This window comes from Rhamphochromis longiceps, linkage group LG14 (assembly GCF_057381845.1).
Source record: "Rhamphochromis longiceps isolate RC_006_pf linkage group LG14, R_longiceps_female_GT1.1, whole genome shotgun sequence".
Taxonomy (NCBI): domain Eukaryota; kingdom Metazoa; phylum Chordata; class Actinopteri; order Cichliformes; family Cichlidae; genus Rhamphochromis; species Rhamphochromis longiceps.
This window is the reverse complement of record NC_140570.1, coordinates 40,817,323-40,839,847: the sequence shown is the minus strand read 5'-3', so window position 1 is coordinate 40,839,847 and position 22,525 is coordinate 40,817,323. Positions and strand designations below refer to the sequence as shown.

The window sequence follows — 22,525 nt, the reverse complement described above, 5'->3', positions numbered from 1 at the left end:
CGAGACTGAGGCAGTTATTTTATGGTTCTTCCATTTGCGAATAATCGCACCAAGTATTGTCACCTTCTAACTCAGCTGCTTTGTGGTGGTTTTGTAGCCCAGTCCAGCCTTGTCTAGGTCCACAATCTTGTCCCTGAAATCCTTGGAAAGCTCTTTGGTCTTGGCCATGCTGCAGAGTTTGGATAGATTGATTGCTTCTACGGGCAGCTGTCTTTCATACAGGTAACAAGTTGAGGCTCCCAGTGTATAAAATACACCTGGGAGCCAGAAATCTTACTGGTTTATAGAGGGTTCAAATACTTCCAAATATTTCCTTCATGAAAATGCAAATTAACTTATAACTTTTTTGAAATTCATTTTTCTGCCTTCTCTCACTGTTCAAATAAACCTACCATTGAAACTATAGACGGATCATTTCTTTGTTAGTGGCAAACTCACAAAATCACTTCAGATAACGTTTCCCTGACTCTATGCTTTTAATTTGTCCTCCAACTGCCAAAACTTTGGAGAACAACCAACCTGAGGTCTCAGTGGTCACTGGTGATGACAACAACCACTTTTTGGTACCTTTATGGGTTTTGTTAAAAAAGTGTTGTGACGATTAGCACTGTTGCCCTGGAGTTGTCTTTATCTCTCACCAGCTGTGTTGTGTTTGGATCACACAGTTTGCTGAGGATGTTTGTTTATGATAACAACTTTCTGTTTGATTGAGTTACCTTTGGTCCCGGCATCCCAGGAGGTCCTGATGGTCCTGCTCGTCCTTTAATGCCAAAGCTAGGTAGACCGGGGGCTCCTGGGAAACCCTTCACTCCTGAGATAATATAGAAGTTGTTCACTAAAATGATGATAGCTGTTGTAACCCTGTGAGCTCAGAGCATCTAACTCTATGACATCATGGTTTTTGTTTGTTTCTTTGCTAAACTGTAAAACATAGAGTTAGGGTTAGGAAGGAGGTTCATTCTCAACATTCAGAATAATTCAAGATTAGTTCATGTAAAAACTGTTCCTGAACTGACCTTTGACCCCTGGGAAGCCTGGAGGTCCCTGGACTGAAAATCCTTTATCTCCCTTTTCTCCCTTTGAACCACAAGCTCCTTTTGGTCCTTTAGGTCCCACGGCACCTGAGACCAGCAGAGGACAGGTGAATCAGAGTGTGCATCTCCAGCAGGTGGAATCGCGTGATGTGCTCTTTCTGAAACGCTGTAACCACATTTACGCATCTAATTCATCCACTGTTATCTCCTTCAGTGCCACGTGCCAACCTAACTCTAAGCAGATTCTTCCTCTGGATGGCATTACCTTGGCCTCCAGTAACACTGTGAGGAACCTTGGAGTCATTTTTGACCAGGACATGTCCTTCAACGCACATATTAAACAAATATGTAAGACTGCTTTCTTCCATTTGTGCAACATCTCTAAAGTTAGAAATATCCTGTCTCAGAGTGACGCTGAAAAACTAGTTCATGCATTTATTACTTCCAGGCTGGACGACTGTAATTCATTATTATCAGGAAGTCCTAAAAACTCCCTGAAAAGCCTTCAGCTGATCCAAAATGCTGCAGCAAGAGTCCTGACAGGGACTAGAAAGAGAGAGCAGATTTCTCCTGTTTTGGCTTCCTGTTAAATCCAGGATTCAAAATCCTGCTCCTCACATACAAGGTCTTAAATAATCAGGCCCCATCTTATCTTAATGACCTTGTAGCACCATATCACCCTATTAGAGCACTTCGCTCTCGCTCTGCAGGCCTACTTGTTGTTCCTAGAGTATTTAAAAGTAGAATGGGAGGCAGAGCCTTCAGTCTGTTGTTGTGATTTGTTGCTGAAAAATAGATGTAGGCTGCCGGGGATTCCCATGATGCACTGGGTGTTAACAGACCTCTCTGCATTGAATCATATCGGTTTTTGATCTCTGTCTCTCTTCCACAGCATGTCTTTATCCCGTTTTCCTCCTTTGTAAGATCGTTCTTGACGTATGTTCTAAGTTCTGTGTTAGCGTTCCTTGAGCCCGGTTCCTTGGTTTCTCCTCGTCCCTGTGTTTCCTCCCTTCACGTTCCCGTGTTTCATTCATTCGTCTCCCCAGTCTGTCGTGTCTCCGTGTCTGTTTCTTTCCCAGTTACTTCCTGTTTTTTAAGGGTTTTTTCCTTCCCACTGTTGCCAAAGCGCTGGCATACATTGGCTCATATGATTGTTGGGGTTTTCTGTTTTCTTTGAATTACTGTAGGGTGTTTACCTTCCAACACAAAGCACCTTGAGGTAACAGTTGTGGTGATTTGGTTCTATATAAAGCTCTCTGGGTTTGTCACTAAAACATAAATGGACACATTTGTTTGTCTCACCTTCTGGTCCAGAGACTCCAGATAAACCTTTCTGTCCTTTCTGACCTGGATCTCCTGGAGAGGCGATCATATTTCCTTGTGCACCTTTTTCACCTGAAACAAGAAACAGACTGTTAGCTTTGCATCTGATCCCCCTCCTCTCAAATTCAGACTATTCCTGGGCAGATTTACCTTTTTGTCCAGGTTGTCCTCGCTCTCCATGGTCTCCCATGTTGCCTTTACTTCCTGGAGGCCCTGGCTCGCCAATACCAAGAGGTCCTGAAGGTCCCATCTGCCCTGTGGGTCCCCTGGGACCAGGGGACCCACACAAGCCCCTGTCTCCTTTTTGCCCCAGCGGTCCCTGAAGGAGAGAACAACAAACCATCTTCACAGAATCACACTTGACCCCAGAAACGGTTAAAACTTGATGGTTTCTTCCTAAAAGCCGCCATCAACAAGGCACTAACTGTGGCTCCATCTAGTGGTAGAATTTGAACATAACAACACAACATAAAGTGCTTTGAGGCAACAGTTGCTGTGAGTCGGCACTAAATAAATAAAATGTAAAAACGTTATAAACAGCAGGTGTTTGCGCTCTGCGCTGTGGTTAAGGCTCCGGATTTTAGAACAAATGTTTTAGCTGATCAAAGACGCACACGACTAATCCAAATTTACTGACTTGTACCAAACTGTGGGCTCTCCCCTCACACCACAAAGAGCCTTTTTGCCAGCTAGCAGCCTAAATACAACAAATGTTATTGGTTCTGCCATCTTTACACACCAATGATTTTCATACTCTAAGTCAGAATAAAGTTTTACTATAAAATAGTGTTTCAAGTAAAACTAGATGAGGGTGGAGGCTATATTCTCCCTCATGCAACCTGCAGGAAGGACGCCTGTGTTGTAGTTGGGATCTAACTTTATGATTTTATGAATCCATCTGTGAATGTGGAACAAGGAGAGAATCATAGTCAGACGCAGTCTTATTATCAGTTCAGTTGGTTAACTGATACATTATTTTGTAATATATAGCAAAGCAGTACTGTGCAAAAGTCTTGAGTCACTCCCTGTTGTTTTCCTTGTTTTTGCAGGAAAATGGAAAATACGTGCAGAGATTTATTGAATTGTGCAAACATACAAAAAATTCCAATATAATTGAAACAAGCTTGAAAGTGAATATTTGTTATGACCGCCTTTATTCTTCAGCAGTGTGAACTCTAAGAAGCGAGGCTGCCATATCGCGCCGTCGGCCCCTCTGGCCAGCACCAGCAGGCGGCAGGTGAACGACCAGGACAGACAGAGCTGGGGATCGAACCGGTTACAAGATGAGCTTCCCAAGCCCCTGAACCACAGTCGCCCCGATAGTTCTCCAGGCTTCTCCAGGACATTCTCACATCTTTGGATGTTTCTGCCTGTCTGGATGAGCCCACGCTGCTTCAATGATGCTGAGGTCCGGGCTCTGGGGAGGCCGATCCATGTCTTGTTGAATCAGCTTGCTGTGGTTTGGGATCATTGACGTGCTGAGCAATGAAGCTGTGGCCATAAAGATGGTTCAGAGGGTATTTTGTGGTGAATCGAAACCTGATGGTACTTTTCTGGACTCATAATTTCATCAATTCTGACAAACCTCCAACACGACTGGCTTAAAATGTACAAGTCTGAATCCTTGCAAACAAAATCAAAAGAAATGAGACTTGAGGCACAAGACTTGTACATCTGATCCACACAAAGTAAAGTAAACTCCCTCAGTTACTTACAGTACTGAGTAAATACATTCGAGTCTGCGGCAGACTGAAGAAAACCGTGATTACTCACATCGTCTCCTTTTGCTCCCTGAAGACCTTTTGATCCTTGAACTCCTGGAGGTCCATCACTTCCCTGGGATCCCAGTTGTCCCGGATCTCCCAGTGATCCCTCCTCACCCTTCTGCCCCACCCTCGTCATGATGCCTGGGTCACCAGGAGGTCCTGGGAACCCCCGGTAGCCAGGGAACCCCAGTGAACCCTGATAACAAGTGAGGTTCAAACAGTATGTGAAACTGACTCACACTTACTCATAATTACAGGATCTACTGGCAACAGTCAAAGTTTGAGGGTCCCAGAAGGTTTGGGTTCAGCCCATATGAGGGGATGAAATCTGTACACGCTGAGGCGATGCTTCCCTCACCTGTGGACCAGGTTGTCCTCCAGGACCTTTCACTCCTTTGCCACCTTTAAATCCAGGAAAACCAGCTGAGCCTGGAACCAGACATCACAGAGGTAGACAGTTAAGATGAGTTATTTATGACATTATTATGTATTTAAAATATCATGGTTTCCATTGTGTGGCAGCTAGGATTATATCAAACAACTAAAAACTAACATTTCATCTGTTAACTTGGCTAACACAGGTGCTGCTGTTCTTACCTGGCAGCCCGATATCCCCTTTCTCTCCTTTTGTACCTGGGGGTCCAGGCTCAGTGGAATTAACAGGACAGGTAAAACACATCTGCCCCTTCTCACCTAGTAAACACCAAGCAGTCGGTTTTTAAATGAATCATGACAAACGCACCAGGAAGTCAAACTTCTTAGAAAATAAACAAAGAAAAAACTGTACTATGGAAAATATTTCTGGATTTTATTTAAACAGGTTTATTGTATCAGTAGTAATGAAGCTGTGATGAGTCTGGATGAAAAACCCGAGTTTATTTTGTGGTTGGCTTTGTCTCAACATAAACAGGACGACTTTGATGTCTTTGGTTTGGCTCAGCTGTACTGAAAGAGATTTCTCAAGTTTTATTTTGGGTCTTCAAAAATCAAACATCTCATTCCCACCTCCATGTAGAAATTCTTCGCATTAAACCCTGATGTGAAACACGTGTCCACATCGGGCCAAACAAACATGACGTTTATATCACATGACGCTAGGGATGGGTACCGGTATCCGGTGCCATGATGGCACCGGTTCTGACATAAACAATAGTAACCAGACCGAAAAGCAGCGCACATTTCGGTGCTTTATTTCGGTGCTGTATTTTTCCCTGAGCTGTGATACAGTTCTAGCCAATCATTTTACGTTTCCGAGGATAGTAGGCGGGTCCAGGTACGTACGTTCTTTTAGAGCAGAGCTACAGATTAAAAATGTCCAAGGCGAAGCGGTCAAAGTCTGGCTGTACTTCACAGCAAAAGATGCAAACTCAGCAGCAACAAGTGCTTTAAGCTGATACTGTGATACTGTCAAAGGAGGTAACACCAAGAATCCGATGAAACACCTGGCGACGCATAGCGTTTTTTTAAAAAGCCCAGAAATGCGCCGTATTTGAGAGCTTGCTGCGAGACCTCACACCGAGCACATCTACTGCGGGTGGGTTGCCTGTTATCGGACCCGGATTTAGCAACATCCCCCAAGAACCCGAAGAGGAGAGTCCTGGCCCCTAGCCCTGCCAGTGTAGCAGAAATGATGAGGATGATGATGCAGCAGCAGCCGTTCTTCTCTGCGTGAGTAGCTTCATGTTGTTCGAGTGTAATTTACGTTGAGTAGGCTAACCACGTTATTACATTAATGCATGTAAGGTGAACTAACAAACATCATCATAGCTACATGCGGCTGTCTTCTTGTTTGATGGCAGATACTCCCTTCACCCTGGCCAAAAAGGCTAAAATGGCCAAAGAAAAAGAGGGAAACAGTTAAACATGAGAGGTTTTGGACAAAGTTTGTGTTTTTTTCCATTGTTTAAGCACTGCTTCCAGCCAAGAGTGATGCCATATATGCCCCATAGCTGCAGAAAAGGCTAACATTGTTATCTTTTTACAAAAACTAGCTGAACATGAGAGGTTTTTGGACAAAGTTTGTGTTCTCCATTCTTTAAGCACCGGTTTGAGCACCGGCACCATTTCAAAAGTACCGGTTTGGCACCGGTATCGGATAAAACCTAAACGATACCCATCCCTACATGATGCACAACTCCAGCTCTCTCACCCTTCTGTCCTCTCGTGCCTTTTTCTCCAAGAGGTCCCATCGAGCCCTTCAAACCTTTAGGTCCTGGCAGTCCTGCGCCTCCCTCGAGGTAGTCTGGCAGTTACAAGAGACACATTAAACCAGACGGACTTTCAGCAGCTGGTAGTGCTGCGGTTCAGTAATGTACTCTTTTAATTTCTCGTCTTTATTCTCTTTAAGCTTCAAAGACAAACGTCAGAGGGTCCGGGATGCTTCCCTGAGGGACACCACATGTTTAAAATGAAACATCACCTGGTATTCCTGGTTCTCCGGGCTCTCCGATAGCACCCTGAAGTCCTGGCTTTCCAGTCAGGCCTGTGGGGCCAGCAGTGGAGGGGCCCTCTTCTCCTCGGTCTCCTTTTGGTCCAAATGATCCAGGTGGTCCCTGTATCCCCGGAGGACCAGGTAAAGGAACACCTGGAGTGGAGGATGGCAGACTGTCACCAAAGAACAGCTTCTGATAACCTTGAATATTATAAATTATTATATAATTTATATTTCTTTGTGCCTGAGTAAAGTGTCAGCCTTTAAAAAGGCTTTTATTTTGGAAACGGGCACCAGCAGCTATTTTTTTTTCAGCTGCAGCTAAACAGACAATATCAGACAAGACTGACGGAAACAGAATAAATTTTCATTTTATATATATAATAGATAATAATAATAATAATAATATATGTTTCCCACCAAGTGAAGTCTCACGGTTTCTCTGTTGAAACCTTTTTCATTTTGATCAAAACATTCCAAAAATATCAGCAATCAAATAAAGTTGCAGGAAATCTGGTGGATGTCGGGTGTAATCCATCCACTGCAGTTTAGCCAGCTTGAACTAAAAGACACTGTTACTTTCACCATCAGTCATATTCGGCAGCACAGGCCTGTTTTGGAGCGAGACCCCAGCAGAGCAAAGCTGTAGCCAGACTAACGCAGCTTAGATACAAAGGTGGTCTCTGGATTAACACCATGATGGATTACATGAGGGACAGAGAGAGAGAATAGTCAGACTTTACCTGGCTCGCCCTTTTCTCCAGGTAAACCGATGTATCCTGAAACAGGTGAGAGAAAAAGTCTGAAATGATAGCGGCATGAACCTCTCAATGTAATCTGATTACAAACACAACTCAGGTCGTTGCTTTGACAGTCACAGAATATAAGTATATAACATACAGTATAATATAAATATAATATTTCATAAGTAAAACATTACTTGGGAAATTAAATTCACCTTGTACTCCAGAAGCTCCTGGGGGCCCCCGGGGCCCGGGAAAACCAGGCTGGCCTTTCAGATAAATCCTCTTCCACACCATCTGGTTTATAAAAAAGTTAAAAGTAACATAAACACAGATTATGGATTCAAAACCAAGCATCAACCTTCAGGGCTGAAAAATGAAGTCTGAAAACCTGCAGTTCCTCTAATGTCCATTTGGGGCTGACTCCAAAACGGAGCCAGTCCTCATGGACTCAAGACTTAGTGCTTCACAGGCCCCGCCCCCCTTAGCAAGAGGAACCCCCCACCCCCGCGACTTGAAATAGTATCATTTCTCTATTGAATTGTTATTTTAAGTACATCTCTGCATGACATTGTTTCCTTATTAACTTTAAAGACAACAAAAAAGAAAAAGGAAAGAAAAACTGATCAACTTAAAACAAACTGTACCTTTATTAGAAAGTGCATGTACTAGTACTGCAGCTCTCTAAACTACATTTAACGTGCATCAGTTTGGCAGTGAAGGCGAGCGCTGCACACGCATCATCACACCGGCATCCCACCTGTGGGGGTGGAGGGGGTGGTTGCCCCACTATTTGAGAAGGACTGCACTAACTTTAGACGATCTGGCAAATGTTCCTGTGATATGTACAGAAAAAAGAGACTCACATCTCCCGGAGTGCCCGGAGGACCACGGTCACCTTTCTCTCCCTGGAAACATAAACAGTACCGTAAAATGACACCGCGCTGGCTGCAGCACTGCAGTAATGCAGTAATGCATTCTGTGTCTCATCCAGTACTCACCATGTCTCCATCGACACCTGGAGGTCCGAGAAACCCAGGATCTCCCGGGTCTCCCTGTAGACATACAGATTTAAACACAGATATATAAACTTAAATGTTTTTATAAGTGAAAGTTCTGATGTCTTTTATCATGACAAGTCCAGCAAATTAACTAGAGCTGGTAGATAAAGGGACAGGATTAGCATGGTGGCGGTAGCATCACGCTGTGGGCTGTTTGCTGCCAGTGCTTCTGGTACACTGCACACAGTGGATGGTATAATGAAGGAGGAGGCCTTCCTGTTTTATTTTGATAGTCTCAAGTGGGCCAAATGTTGAAAACAAACTGACTCAGCGGGTTGTTACCTGTTCTTCAAGCTCTCCACGGAGTCCATCCTTCCCTGGTTTACCCTGAAACACAAACATGTTCCAGGTTTATATTCCTATAAAGAAATGTGACTTAAAATTGAAGACGGGACTACATGTCTTTGTTGTTCCTACCAGGGAGCCAGTGTCACCTTTCTCCCCCTTCTCTCCTTTAATCCCCAACCTCCCAGGGTTACCCTGGAGGAGAAAACAAAAGCGCTCATCACTTAAAAATAAAAATTCACAGAATAATAATTTATAGTTTTTTTGGCTTAAAAAAAGTTTATGATTAGCCCAGGCCAACAATTTGACACTTACGCGACGACCAGGACAACCTTTTTCTCCACTGTCACCTGGTTCTCCCTGTAAAACAAAAGCACATCAGAGAAGCCCAAGAGAAACTGACAAAGTGACAGACAGACAGAGCGACAGACAGACCCACAGAGCGACTGACAGACCCACAGAGAGACAGACCCACAGAGCGACTGACAGACCCACAGAGCAACAGACAGACCCACAGAGAGACAGACAGACCCACAGAGCGACTGACAGACCCACAGAACGACTGACAGACCCACAGAGCGACAGACAGACCCACAGAGCGACTGACAGACCCACAGAGCGACAGACAGACCCACAGAGAGACAGACAGACCCACAGAGCGACTGACAGACCCTCAGAGCGACAGACAGACCCACAGAGAGACAGACAGACCCACAGAGCGACAGACAGACCCACAGAGCGACTGACAGACCCACAGAGAGACAGACAGACCCACAGAGCGACTGACAGACCCACAGAGAGACAGACAGACCCACAGAGGCACAGACCCACAGAGCGACTGACAGACCCACAGAGCAACAGACAGACCCACAGAGCAACAGACAGACCCACAGAGAGACAGACAGACCCACAGAGCGACTGACAGACCCACAGAGCAACAGACAGACCCACAGAGCGACTGACAGACCCACAGAGCGACAGACAGACCCACAGAGCGACTGACAGACCCACAGAGCGACAGACAGACCCACAGAGAGACAGACAGACCCACAGAGCGACTGACAGACCCACAGAGAGACCCACAGAGACAGACAGACCCATAGAGAGACAGACAGACCCACAGAGAGACTGACAGACCCACAGAGCGACTGACAGACCCACAGAGAGACAGACAGACCCACAGAGAGACAGACAGACCCACAGAGCGACTGACAGACCCACAGAGAGACAGACAGACCCACAGAGCGACTGACAGACCCACAGAGAGACAGACAGACCCACAGAGAGACAGACAGACCCACAGAGAGACTGACAGACCCCCTCAGAGACAGACAGACCCACAGAGCGACTGACAGACCCACAGAGCGACTGACAGACCCACAGAGAGACCCACAGAGACAGACAGACCCATAGAGAGACAGACAGACCCACAGAGAGACTGACAGACCCACAGAGCGACTGACAGACCCACAGAGAGACAGACAGACCCACAGAGAGACTGACAGACCCACAGAGAGACAGACAGACCCACAGAGCGACTGACAGACCCACAGAGAGACTGACAGACCCACAGAGAGACAGACAGACCCACAGAGCGACTGACAGACCCACAGAGAGACAGACAGACCCACAGAGAGACAGACAGACCCACAGAGAGACTGACAGACCCCCTCAGAGACAGACAGACCCACAGAGCGACAGACAGACCCACAGAGCGACAGACAGACCCACAGAGTGACAGACAGACCCACAGAGCGACTGACAGACCCACAGAGAGACAGACAGACCCCCTCAGAGACAGACAGACCCACAGAGCGACTGACAGACCCACAGAGCGACAGACAGACCCACAGAGCGACAGACAGACCCACAGAGCGACAGACAGACCCACAGAGCGACTGACAGACCCACAGAGAGACTGACAGACCCCCTCAGAGACAGACAGACCTTCAGCTCTTTGGGTCCCTCGGCATACAGTTTGATTCCTTTTGGCCCAGGAACTCCTGGAGGTCCCCGGTCACCCTAAAACCAAACACAGCTGATGGTGGTGAAGGTGAAAGGGATGGTGATGAAGATGATGGCGTTTCACAGGTTAGACACAGTATAAAACCAGAGCACGTCGTAGTTTGTAAATGCAGACCATACTCCCATCCCCACCTTCTGTCCTTGTGGACCTGGGATCACTGGACTGGGACCTTCCTGACCCTGAACCAAAAACAGAGACAGAAGTTACTTCATGGTTTCTGTGTTAACGTATGACTGGTGCTGTCACATGAACCACCACAGCAGCTTCTCCCAAAAAACAAAAACGAAACCAAAAGCGAATCCTGACGTCAAGCCAAGTGTGTAAGAATCGTTTTTCTGAATCAGAAACTGCTCCTAGTTCAGTTTACTGTTACCCCACTAACCTTTTCTCCTCTCAACCCTGGAAGACCTGGAATTCCCTGGAAAAAAAAAAACATGAGATGTCAGCTCCCTGAACTACTGAGCGCAATTAATGTTTGAATAAGGTGGATGTTCAAAGCATACAGGAAATCCATCGAATCCTGGTGATCCTGTCACGCCGGGTTCACCTGGATCCCCCCTGAGCCCCTGGAACACACAAACAGTTCCACAGCCAGTCAGAGCAAACTTTATACCAGCTAATCTGATGATAATGCTCATGATAGAAAGCATCTTAAGATTGAACAGAATTTGGTCCAGCCGGCTGGATTCAGTCTGCGAACCAACTGATCAGACTGTTCAAAATGATCAAGCAAGGCAGGGATCGGCAGCCCTGGCACGCGTGCCCAGGATTGCCGAAGGGTTAACTGATGGCATGACCACAGCTGGATTGGCCATCAGGCATACCGGGTATTTGCTTGGTGGGTCGACGGTGATTTTTCGTTTTTATGGGCCAATGACTTTATATATTTTATTTTATTTTTGTAACGGTATAAACAGTGAGAGGTGGTGGATTGGCCAGATGCTGGTCGATGTGTAACAATAACTCAGTTGTTTGCTGGTGGCTGTGGCGGAGCTTCCACTGAGGCAACAGGTGGATGAGGGAAGGGGAGGCAGGAGGAGGAGGAGAGACCCGAGGCGGCCGCCGCTCTGAGTGTCAGGTGAACTGAACTTCAGGTAAGAAGTTATGACCTGCAGTCTGTCTGGGTCAGATATAAACCAAGTTTAGGTGGAGTTTATTTTGTTGTGCTGACTTTTTACAGTCAGTTACAATAACTCGTACTGCGTGAGCTAGCATGACAAGTTTTTATACAGCTGGGTGGTGCTATGATGTCACTGATAGTGAACTTTATTTTATTCATAAGGTCAGTTAGTAGAGTTGCCAACCGTCCCGTAAAAAGACGGAATCGTCTCGTATTCAGAGAAATTATTACGCGTTTTGTGTTGAGCTGAGAAGGAACAGTTTGTCCCGAACTTCAGCTACAATGGAACAGACACAGAGCTGGAGTTATTCTGTCGTTACGCTGCAGCTGCCTCTTCTTCTTCAGGCAGCCTCTGAATGCTGGACACTCGGAGACCACAGATCACATTAACATGTGTGTCTCTGTATTAACAAACATGCCATATTGGCTCATTTTATTTTTCTTATCATTGTTGTGAGGAGACCAGAAATAGCATTTGTATTTTCTGTTGTACAGTTCATTTGCTGTTATGGATAAAAAGTCTTTTGTTGTTTCAAAATAGCTGATAACTATTCGCTGACAGCTGCCAACATCTGTGAACAAACATGATTCTATATAGTTGTTCTATATAGTGTGTAACTGTTAATATAGAGCATTATTAAATTTGTTGCTAATGCATCATATGGCACACGGACTGCTGAGCAAATTTTAGATGCACTCGTCATCAGAAAGGTTGCCGACCCCTGCTATAAAGGGTTTGGTGGAGACATTCATTTGGAAAACGATGAACTTCACTTGATTTTATTCTTTATTTCATAAAAATCAAATATCTGACTGTGGCGCCTTTTGGTCCCGGTGGTCCTCGTGCTCCTTTTATATCCTGAGTCTCGGGGAACACTCTCGTCTCTCCCTGAAACAGAGTCAGAGGAACCTTTGTCAAAAGAAACCATCACAGATCAAATCAGCCATCTTCAAATCCATCTTCTTCATTACAGCATTCAGGTGTCAATGCTTACCTTCATGCCCCGAGGACCATCACGCCCCTGAAACACGTGAACACTCACAGCTTTAGCTTCACACACACAGTTAGCTTAGCCTATTTTTAACTGTGTATAGACAGTGACTCACCCGCCTGCCTGCAGGTCCAGGAAGTCCAGGATGCCCTGGAAAACCAGCATCCCCCTGAAAGACACGAGTCACATTTGTGTGTGTGGGTACGATCGGATGATTCATTTTGATAGGAAACACTCTCCGAGACTGCTTTTGATGCTGATCACAGCCTGGAAAGCTTTGGAAAACCTGAAAGTCCTTGATATGTGTTGTTCAAAAATGATCGTGACTCTACACAAGTATATCTCCCTGCCCAGTGTTATTGCCGTAACTAGCTTTTTAAACAGCTTGTCAAAAAGATGAAAAAGTTCAATTTAATTGTTGGCAAGTTCCTGTAAAGGTTTCAGAATAACAGCCTTGAACATACTGGGTAAGCCAGCTTCTGTGTTTATAATAAGCCACCACAGGATTAATCATGGTCACCGCGGCTTCTCTTCTGCAGCTTTAACCTGCATGTGTGGATGGTGGCTGATTTCTGGAAGCGTTTCTGAGCGCGTGCACTAATTTCCAGCGCACAATCATGTCTGCAGTTAATGCCGTGCTGCGTGAAGGCCTGACGATCACGCACATCCAACACTGATTCTCAGCCTTAGAATCTTTTAACGTTTTGTTGACGAGATATTTAACATCCGCATCATTGTTTTCATTGACATTCAAACATTGTGAAATAGTTTGCAGATCTAGTTTTTTGCAGGTTGATGCACCTCTGCATCTGCAAAACGTTCTTCTTTGCCTGTTGTCCCTCCAGCTGTTTCATTTTAGTATCAGCGGCTGTGACGGACTTTTATTGCCTTTTTCAGACAAATTCAAAATGAAAACGCTAAATTCTCTTAGTTTTGCTCTGTTGTGAATAAAATGTGCATCTGTAACATTTGCAAATCACTGTTTTTTTACAGTTTTCCACAGCTGGTCTATAACTAGCTGCAGGGATGAGAGTGTGAGGCTCAGGCGGTTATACATCGGCGAGCACAGGAAGAGAGGAATATAAAACTCCGGAGATGAGAGAAAAAAAGATTATTCGATCTGCCTTCTGCCAAGCCATCATTTCTACCTTCGTCCCGTTGCATCCTGGGATTCCTGGTTGACCGAGCGGTCCTTCGTGTCCGTGCAGTCCCTGAGAAATAAATGCATCCAGAAATGTATTAAATGTTAAGTTAAACTTTATTATCATCATTACATATTCTTCATGTTACTTCCATATGTACTAGGATCTAATAGGTATGGAGCCTACAGTCTACTGTGCTGTATGTTTAATGTGTTCTGTGTGTGGTGAGCGTCCGTACCGGCAGTCCCGGAGGTCCTGGGAAACCTGGTTCTCCCTGCAAACCCTGATGGTTTGAGAAGTTCAGAACAACGTCAGCAGGACATTTTTTGGTAAATGTGTCTGAAATGATGCTAAAATCAGGGAAAGTTTAGGCTTAAAAAAATCAAAATGACCTCCCCCACTACTAGCTGCCAGCTGGCTTCACCTGAACCTCTGGGCCGTGTTTGTGCTGTTGGAACCTATCGGAGCATTTTTAATGACCAATAACTCGGCCGCTGTGAGGTTACTGTAGCAACAGACCGTCTACGAAGGCTGAGCGAGAGCTTAGGTGAAGCTTGAGCATTTATCTGGATGGTAGTGAGCTCTGATTAGCATTAGCATCTGTGCCAGCTTGTTTTATCTGATAACTGAGCTTTCATCCAGATACGGTCCCATCTATGACTCTGACGTGGAAGCAGCCAAAACAGGAAAGGTTCAGTGGGATAAACAGTAAAGGCCGTCATACCCGGGAACCCTTCAGACCCGGACTTCCTGCAGGTCCCAGTTCACCCTAAGCAAAAGAAGAAGAAAACATTAAATGATCTCCATTCAACTCTGGGTTCACAGTGAGAAAGCTGTGACATGGTCAATGATCAGGAATCAGAGCAGCATCAGGACCTGACACGTCATGTGACTGAGCTGTCATGTGACTGCTCCAAACAGAAAGTAGTGATTGAGTCAGACTCACTCTCACCTCCTCCTCAGTTTTACACTAAAACACAGCGTTTATTTTCACGAGTGTGAAACTGACCACGTACTGAAATGTGATTTTAAACCTACAAACTTGGATGTTTAATGACGGGATTTCCATTTAAAAAGAAACTTTGTGATAAAATGTAATATAATAAAAACAAGTGTAAAGAGGACTGTGCAGGGACTCGATATGACAATAAGAAGAAGAAAGAGGAGATGTCTGTTACCTTTTCTCCTAGTTTGCCCTGATCGCCCTCTTTTCCAGGATAGCCAACGTTTCCAGGAAGACCAGTTTCCCCGGGGAAACCTTTTTCACCCTGTTGACAGAATCAGAGAGTTCAGGTAAGTCAGCTCACCTGCTGTCCACAGAGGGGCAGCAGAGAGCAGCAGAGTCGATCCTGGTTGTGGCCTCCGGGCACTCAGGTGCCGGGAATAACAAAGGGACATTTCACGCTCAGCAGAGAGGAACCGGCCTTTCTTTCTCCTCGTGAACACGCCCGTGATCGCAGAGCTCACACCTGGGTGGTCTCAGGTGCGTGAGACACAAAGGACCGCAGAGTTCCCTGCAGCCCGGCTCCGACCTGCACGCTCTTGTGAGCCGCAGCTCGGAGACTTGACGCCATTTAAAGCAGCAAAAACTGAAAAGTTTGTTTCAGGCGAAATCACAAAATCATGAAAAACAACCCGATCCGAGCTGGAACTGGTAAACTGATCACATCAGAGGATCAGAGACCACATCAGCAGCCCTTCATCACCTGGCACATCCATCAGCTCCGCTCTATTTTCCTCCATAATAAAAACCACCGCACAATACTGTTATCAGAGGGAGGGGCTACTGCAAGATATTCATCAGCGATTGGCCGACGCCTCCTCTGTGAATCTGACATCGGCGCTCCATGATGGGGAACGTCCCGGTTTCCAAAATGCATCCGGAGGAGAGAGGAGGCCGCAGGAGGATGCACAAGTGTGTCCTATCTGCAGGTCGTTCTAACATGGACACTGAAAAGGGGCGTGGCACGCAGCTGGAATACAAAAACCACAGAGCGAGCTGCACTCATTGGTCGGAAACAACAGACAAAACTTCACCAAAGATGAAAAATGAAGCCACTTCAGAGCTGCAAGAACCAGCAGGGATGTAGATCTAAGACCCGTCAGACTGGTCAGCATCAGTTTCATAAAATGATTGAATATGACAGGTGTGTGCTCAGGTGTGGATTTATTGTAAGTGTGTATGGCCACTTTAGATCAAACTTTATATCTATATGCAGTATATAAAGTTTATATCTAAACCCGCAGTCATCACCGCTGCTTCCTGAGCTGCTCTGCAGGTCCTGCAGCAGCTGCAGCGTGTTTGTGGCTGAAAGGCTGCTCCAGGATCAGCTGACTGACGTGGCCGTCTTTTCTGTACCTCGCAAAACTCTGCGGATACTTGTGCACTTTGTTTTGCATCCCTTCTGTCATCTTCCAGATCTTCTGGTGTCGCTGCTCAGAGCGCTCATTCTTCCCAGAGTTTCTCTGACTGGATTCTTTTAGGTTTTCAGCCTAATGACGGCCTCCTTCAGTCTGTTGGTCGTCACTCAAGGTTAAACAGTTTGGACTTGAGTTCGAGTTAATCTGCCACGAGACCATGAGTGTAGGGATGGGTACCGGTATCCGGTATTCTGACATAAACGGTAGTAACCAGACCGAAAAGCAGCGCACATTTCGGTGCTTTTATTTCCTGAGCTGTGACACACTTTGGATTCTAGTCAATCATTTTACGTTTCCGAGGATAGTAGGCGGGGCCAGGTACGTACGTTCTTTTATGCAGAGCTACAGATTAAAAATGTCCAAGGCGAAGCGGTCAAAGTCTGGCTGTACTTCACAGCAAAAGATGCAAACTCAGCAGCAACAAGTGCTTTAAGCTGATACTGTGATACTGTCAAAGGAGGCAACACCTCGAATCCGATGAAACACCTGGCGACGCATAGCGTTTTTTTTAAAAGCCCAGAAATGCGCCATATTTGATAGCTTGCTGCGAGACCTCACACCGAGCACATCTACTGCGGGTGTAGTGCCTGTTATTGGACCCGGAGTTAGCAACATCCCCCACAAACCCGAAGAGGAGAGTCCTGGCCCCTAGCCCTGCCAGTGTAGCAGAAATGATGAGGATGATGATGCAGCAGCAGCCGTTCTTCTCTGCGTGAGTAGCTTAATGTTGTTCGTGTGTAATTTACGTTGAGTAGGCTAACCACGTGATTACATTAATGCATGTAAGGTGAACTAGCAAACATCATCATAGCTACATGCAGCTGTCTTCTTGTTTGATGGCAGATACTCCCTTCACCCTGGCCAAAAAGGCTAAAATGACCAAAGAAAAAGAGGGAAACAGCTGAACATGAGAGGTTTTTGGACCAATTTTGTGTTCTCCATTCTTTAAGCACCGTTTAAGCACCGGCACCGTTTCAAAAGTACCGGTTTGGTACCAGTATCGGATAAAACCTAAACGATACCCATCCCTACATGAGAGCAGAGCCCTCAGCTGGACACCTGCTGGTCACATGTTACCTGTGAGCCTCAGTGTAAAAACGGCTAAACCTACTTAATGCACTTCAGTAACACCTTCATTTAAATTGCATGTGGCAGAAACACAAGAGACTGATTCTGGTCCTGGTTCTGTGTCAGTGTGTTCAGGTGGAGACCTCACCTTCTGACCTTTGACCCCATCGCAGTGACACAAAGCCTTCCCGCTGCAGTGGCACACCTGCACAGATATGAGAGGAGTAGTTAACGATGTTTGAAGGCCTGATCTCTGTTTCCTACCCTGAGAATCTGCCGGCCTGCGGTTTTTCTTTCACAGTCACTGTTAGGCAAAGTTAGTCGACTCCAGCGTACTTACAGGGTAAGAAAGGGGAAACATCAGAAATTACTCAGTACTTTAAACTGCTTACAGTGTAACCATCTCTTCTTTCAGTTACACTTCTAATACTACATAAAATGTTGCCACAGCCTCGTGTGTCTTCTTGTTACCAGCTTGTATTCAGTGAGTATTTATAGGTAATAATCTAATAACAGGGTAAACAGCTGTGTTATAAAGTGCAGCTGTGACTGTTCTTCAGGACGTCGTCACACCCGCAGCCAAACCCATCACCTGTGATGTCACCGTCTTGATTTGTCTGCAGTGATTCCTGAGTGACTCACACACTCAGGAACATCTCCATCATGTGTCCTGCAGCTCGGCATCGTTTAGTCTGGCCTGACCTTAAACTCGGGTTGAAGCCTTTGTCTTTCTGCTGAGCATGTCCCGCCTGATTCTTTATCAGTCAGACATATTTCTGTGGGGTTAAACCCAAACACCTTCATGTAACCTGCAGGTGTAACTGTGGTCTTCCTGTGATAACCCGAACTAGCAGACAGCAGGGGGGAGCTCCGATATCATCTTATCTTTCATTCCTGTCTCACATCTACAAGACTGCCTCCATACGAGATGCCTCGACACGTTCTGGAGCAGGGGATGGTGGGTAATGTCCTGTAGCGCCGCGATCAGACGCAGAGCTGCAGACTAAGTGTCTGAAAATATATCAGATTATTTCCATTTGGAGTCAGGTGAACCCGAACCACCTGCACGGTCTTATCACGGCAGACCGACAGACGTTCACAGGTAATCTGACTGACTGCTTTTTGTGCGCTTCAGGAAGATTTTCCTCCGTGATTTTATCGTGGCAGCAATATCGAGGTCACGTGGCCCCGTGTCGGTGCTTTGTATGTCTGACGCACGTGTCTGAAACAAAATAAAGAAGCACTTTGAGAAACCTGTCGGCTAACTCTAACACGACCCGCTTCCTGTAACAGTCCGAGGAAGTTCTCAGGTCACAGACAGTTTCTCTCTGTTCCCTTACAGCAACGGCTTTTAAAGGTTTTGTACCTGTGGGAAATCAGGGCACACCTGATCATGTGACACTAATGTGTGACTGACAGCCTTTTTGCAGCATCGGGAGCTGCGGTCCTGCTGCTGCTCGCTCACATCCAGCGTGATACTGAAGTAGGCCAACATGGATGTTTGGCTTCCAATCAAATAATGTTACTCGTGTTAGCATTAGCCAAATTCAACAAACGACTCGTCAGGGCTGAGGGTTGTTGAGCATTTCTGATCCAGCTGAAGCATCGGCGTAACTTTGTGCTGAACATTGGGGGGAGGTCGAGATCTCTGTCTGAATAAATAAATCTGGGTGGACTGGTGGCTGGTCACGGCTCCACGATCCAGGTCTTTGCTGCACTACATGGATACAAGTCCAGGACGTTCCAGGAGCTGCTCAACCAGCCGAGCTCATGAAGCTCCCAGCAGACAGCTTATGAGCTGATGTTGATGCCAGAGGAGGTTTGCAGCGCCGCACTTATTGAATCAGGAGAGCGCCGCCGATGTTCACGGCACTGTGCACCTCAGCCCTCGGGCGCCGCTTTGTAACTACACCTGCCTGAGATGTTCTTAAACACAATAACACCACCCCATCGTGCTTCATCGAATATTTAGGAGGAAACTTGTAGCAACAGTTCAGAGCAGCAACAGCACCGCGCTCAGAATCTCAGTGTGGTTGAAGGCGACTGCACGGCCATGACGGCTACACAGAGGGAGCGCCACAGAGTCACATGGTGCTCTGGGCTCAGCACGTCACTGTGAGTGTGTGTGTGTGTCTGTGTGTGTCTGTGTGTGTCTGTGTCTGTGTGTGTCTGTGTGTGTCTGTGTGTGTGTGTGTGTGTGTCTGTGTGTGTCTGTGTGTGTGTGTGTGTGTGTCTGTGTGTGTGTGTCTGTGTGTGTCTGTGTGTGTCTGTGTCTGTGTGTGTCTGTGTGTGTCTGTGTGTGTGTCTTTGTCTGTGTGTGTCTGTGTGTGTCTGTGTGTGTCTGTGTCTGTGTGTGTGTGTGTCTTTGTCTGTGTGTGTCTGTGTGTGTGTGTCTGTGTCTGTGTGTGTCTGTGTGTGTCTGTGTGTATGTGTGTGTGTCTGTGTGTGTCTGTGTGTGTGAGTGTGTCTGTGTGTATGTGTGTATGTGTCTGTGTGTCTGTGTCTGTGTGTGTCTTTGTTTGTGTGTGTGTGTGTCTGTGTGTGTGTGTGTGTCTGTGTGTATGTGTGTATGTGTCTGTGTGTCTGTGTCTGTGTGTGTCTTTGTTTGTGTGTGTCTGTGTGTCTGTGTGTGTGTGTGTGTGTCTGTGTGTGTCTGTGTGTGTGAGTGTGTCTGTGTGTATGTGTGTATGTGTCTGTGTGTCTGTGTCTGTGTGTGTCTTTGTTTGTGTGTGTGTGTGTCTGTGTGTGTGTGTGTGTCTGTGTGTATGTGTGTATGTGTCTGTGTGTCTGTGTCTGTGTGTGTCTTTGTTTGTGTGTGTGTGTGTCTGTGTGTGTGTGTGTGTCTGTGTGTGTGAGTGTGTCTGTGTGTATGTGTGTATGTGTCTGTGTGTCTGTGTCTGTGTGTGTCTTTGTTTGTGTGTGTCTGTGTGTCTGTGTGTGTCTGTGTGTATGTGTTTGTGTGTGTGTGTCTGTGTGTGTCTGTGTGTGTGTGTGTGTGTGTGTGTGTGTTTGTGTGTGTGTGTCAGTGTGTGTCTGATTGTGTGTGTCTGTGTGTGTCTGTGTGTATGTGTTTGTGTGTCTGTGTCTGTGTGTATGTGTGTCTGTGTGTGTGTGTCTGTGTGTGTGTCTGTGTCTGTGTGTGTGTGAGTGTGTGTCTGTGTGTGAGTGTGTGTGTGTGTGAGTGTGTGTCTGTGTGTGTGTGTCTGTGTGTGTGTGTGTGTGTCTGTGTGTGTGAGTATGTGTGTCTGTGTGTGTGTCTGTGTGTGTGTGTCTGTGTGTCTGTCTGTGTGTCTGTGTGTGTGTCTGTGTGTGTCTGTGTGTGTGTGTCTGTGTGTCTGTGTGTGTGTGTGTCTGTGTGTGTCTGTGTGTGTGTGTCTGTGTGTCTGTGTGTGTGTGTGTCTGTGTGTGTGTGTGTCTGTGTGTGTCCTAAACCAACAGACAGAATCCCGTCTGTCCGTCTGTCTGACTGCACACAGACAGACGGCTTTTATTTCCTGTCTGACATTCTTTGTAGATTCTTTGATATCCGCAGTAAATAGAAAAAGGAAACTTCAGCAGCTCGACCTCCTGCAGGGTTGCTGTTAGTACCTGAGCAGGTGAGCGACAGAGAGTCATTTTAATAACTCTCATTGATCATCATCAGTAAACTGATTGATAATTAACGTCACTAATAAGTCTGTAAACCACATACTGTTCCATAACTCACCTGGTTAGATTGTATTAAAGCTTAAAGTTTGCATTATTAGGGGCGTGGCCTCTTTGACTGACAGGTGGATGGTGACACAGGTGTCTGTAGCTGCTTGGCTTTACCCGAACTGGACCTCTGGACCATTTTAATGACCAATAAGCGGCTGCTGTGAGGTTACTATAGTAACCGACCGTCCAGGAAGGCTGAGCGAAAGCTTTGGTGAAGTTTGATTTTACTTGGATGTTACTGAGCTGTGATTAGCAGGTATCTGTGCAGGTGTGATACACCTGTGCAGTGTGTGAGCGCAGACTGACGCTCAGGTTAAATACTCAGTGTGTGTGAACTAAAGGTGGCCTTCAGGGTTGCTCACGTGATTTGATTTTTAAATAAATAAATTAATCCACCTGGTTATATAACAAATATATAATATCAACACCAATAATAATAATAACAACAATAATAACCATCATCATCATCATAATAGTACGGTTTTTTGTTATTAAATACTTTGGAAAAACTCTGACGTCACCCACACCTGTCTCTGATCGCGTGACGTCTGTCGGCAGAGTACTGAGCAGCTGGTGAGCCTGGTCACCTGGGTGAAGGTCACTCACCTTCTCCCCGTGCACGGCCGCACTCAGGCAGCTCCAGAGGACCAGCAGCGGGAGGATCCTGCGCCTCCGGGCGGCCAGAGGCTCCATGCAGGCGGGCGGGCAGCTGCCTCCAGCCGCGACGGCTCGGCTCGGCTCGGCTCGGCTCGGGTCCCGGATTGTGCTCAGGTCCGCTTCACTCCAGAAGAGGGTCCTCGCACCTGCCGGAGCCCGGACACAGCAGCTGCTCTCGGATGGAAGCTCAGCCCGACGACACAGGAGCCAACACAGTCACACTCAGCACGAGACTTCCGCCGTGACCTTCAAAATAAAACCCTGGCCCTGAAGGAAATCTGGTCACAGCTCCATCCTTTTATTAATCTTCGTGGTGGTTGAGTTTGTTCCTGGTGGGAAAACATTTGTAATTTTAAAGTTTCTGCTCTCAGACAAAAATCACGCGTTTTATTAATATGTGAGAAAAGAAAAGCATAAACACTGTATTTCAGGGTTTCTCTCAGATGAAAGGTCAAAAACAAGAAAGGAGGTGGCGGTTAAAGAGCACGTTCACACAGGATTAGCTGATGACAGTGAATAAACAGGTGATGCTGAAAGGAAGGAGACCTGTGATGGTGGAGGAGCAGGTGTAGCTGATGCAGAGGCAGCATCCTCTCAGCTTTGAGGACAACGCGCCTGGAAGACTGGAGACCTGAAACAAGTGCTTCACAAACCCACGAAAGCCTCAGGTGTGAGGAGGGGGGAGGAGCTGCGAGTGCAGCACCTGACGGTGAAGCTGAGGAGCTGCAGGCACTCCTGCACGAGCTGTGCACGAGAAAGC

At 46.4% G+C, this 22,525-nt stretch overlaps 1 protein-coding gene across 1 annotated transcript in view; it reads right to left on the bottom strand.

Annotated features, from left to right (window-relative positions):
* The window catches only part of col4a3 (collagen, type IV, alpha 3), a 40,689-nt gene extending 18,733 nt beyond the window's left edge, over nt 1-21,956 (bottom strand). The window contains exons 1-29 of the mRNA XM_085380639.1: nt 21,715-21,956; nt 17,561-17,617; nt 15,102-15,191; nt 14,648-14,692; nt 14,162-14,206; nt 13,930-13,992; nt 12,897-12,950; nt 12,785-12,811; nt 12,604-12,678; nt 11,173-11,235; nt 11,052-11,087; nt 10,801-10,848; nt 10,591-10,665; nt 8,959-9,003; nt 8,776-8,838; nt 8,641-8,685; nt 8,299-8,352; nt 8,164-8,205; nt 7,513-7,594; nt 7,298-7,333; nt 6,543-6,707; nt 6,273-6,365; nt 4,721-4,816; nt 4,482-4,552; nt 4,131-4,319; nt 2,508-2,676; nt 2,337-2,429; nt 1,017-1,121; nt 717-811 (exon numbers count right to left, since the gene is read on the bottom strand). Of these exons, the coding sequence (XP_085236765.1) occupies nt 717-811; nt 1,017-1,121; nt 2,337-2,429; nt 2,508-2,676; nt 4,131-4,319; nt 4,482-4,552; nt 4,721-4,816; nt 6,273-6,365; nt 6,543-6,707; nt 7,298-7,333; nt 7,513-7,594; nt 8,164-8,205; nt 8,299-8,352; nt 8,641-8,685; nt 8,776-8,838; nt 8,959-9,003; nt 10,591-10,665; nt 10,801-10,848; nt 11,052-11,087; nt 11,173-11,235; nt 12,604-12,678; nt 12,785-12,811; nt 12,897-12,950; nt 13,930-13,992; nt 14,162-14,206; nt 14,648-14,692; nt 15,102-15,191; nt 17,561-17,617; nt 21,715-21,801 (2,208 nt within the window). The 5' untranslated portion in view covers nt 21,802-21,956. The remainder of the gene's footprint in view (nt 1-716; nt 812-1,016; nt 1,122-2,336; nt 2,430-2,507; nt 2,677-4,130; nt 4,320-4,481; nt 4,553-4,720; nt 4,817-6,272; nt 6,366-6,542; nt 6,708-7,297; nt 7,334-7,512; nt 7,595-8,163; nt 8,206-8,298; nt 8,353-8,640; nt 8,686-8,775; nt 8,839-8,958; nt 9,004-10,590; nt 10,666-10,800; nt 10,849-11,051; nt 11,088-11,172; nt 11,236-12,603; nt 12,679-12,784; nt 12,812-12,896; nt 12,951-13,929; nt 13,993-14,161; nt 14,207-14,647; nt 14,693-15,101; nt 15,192-17,560; nt 17,618-21,714) is intronic.
* Between the last annotated feature and the right edge of the window lie 569 nt (nt 21,957-22,525).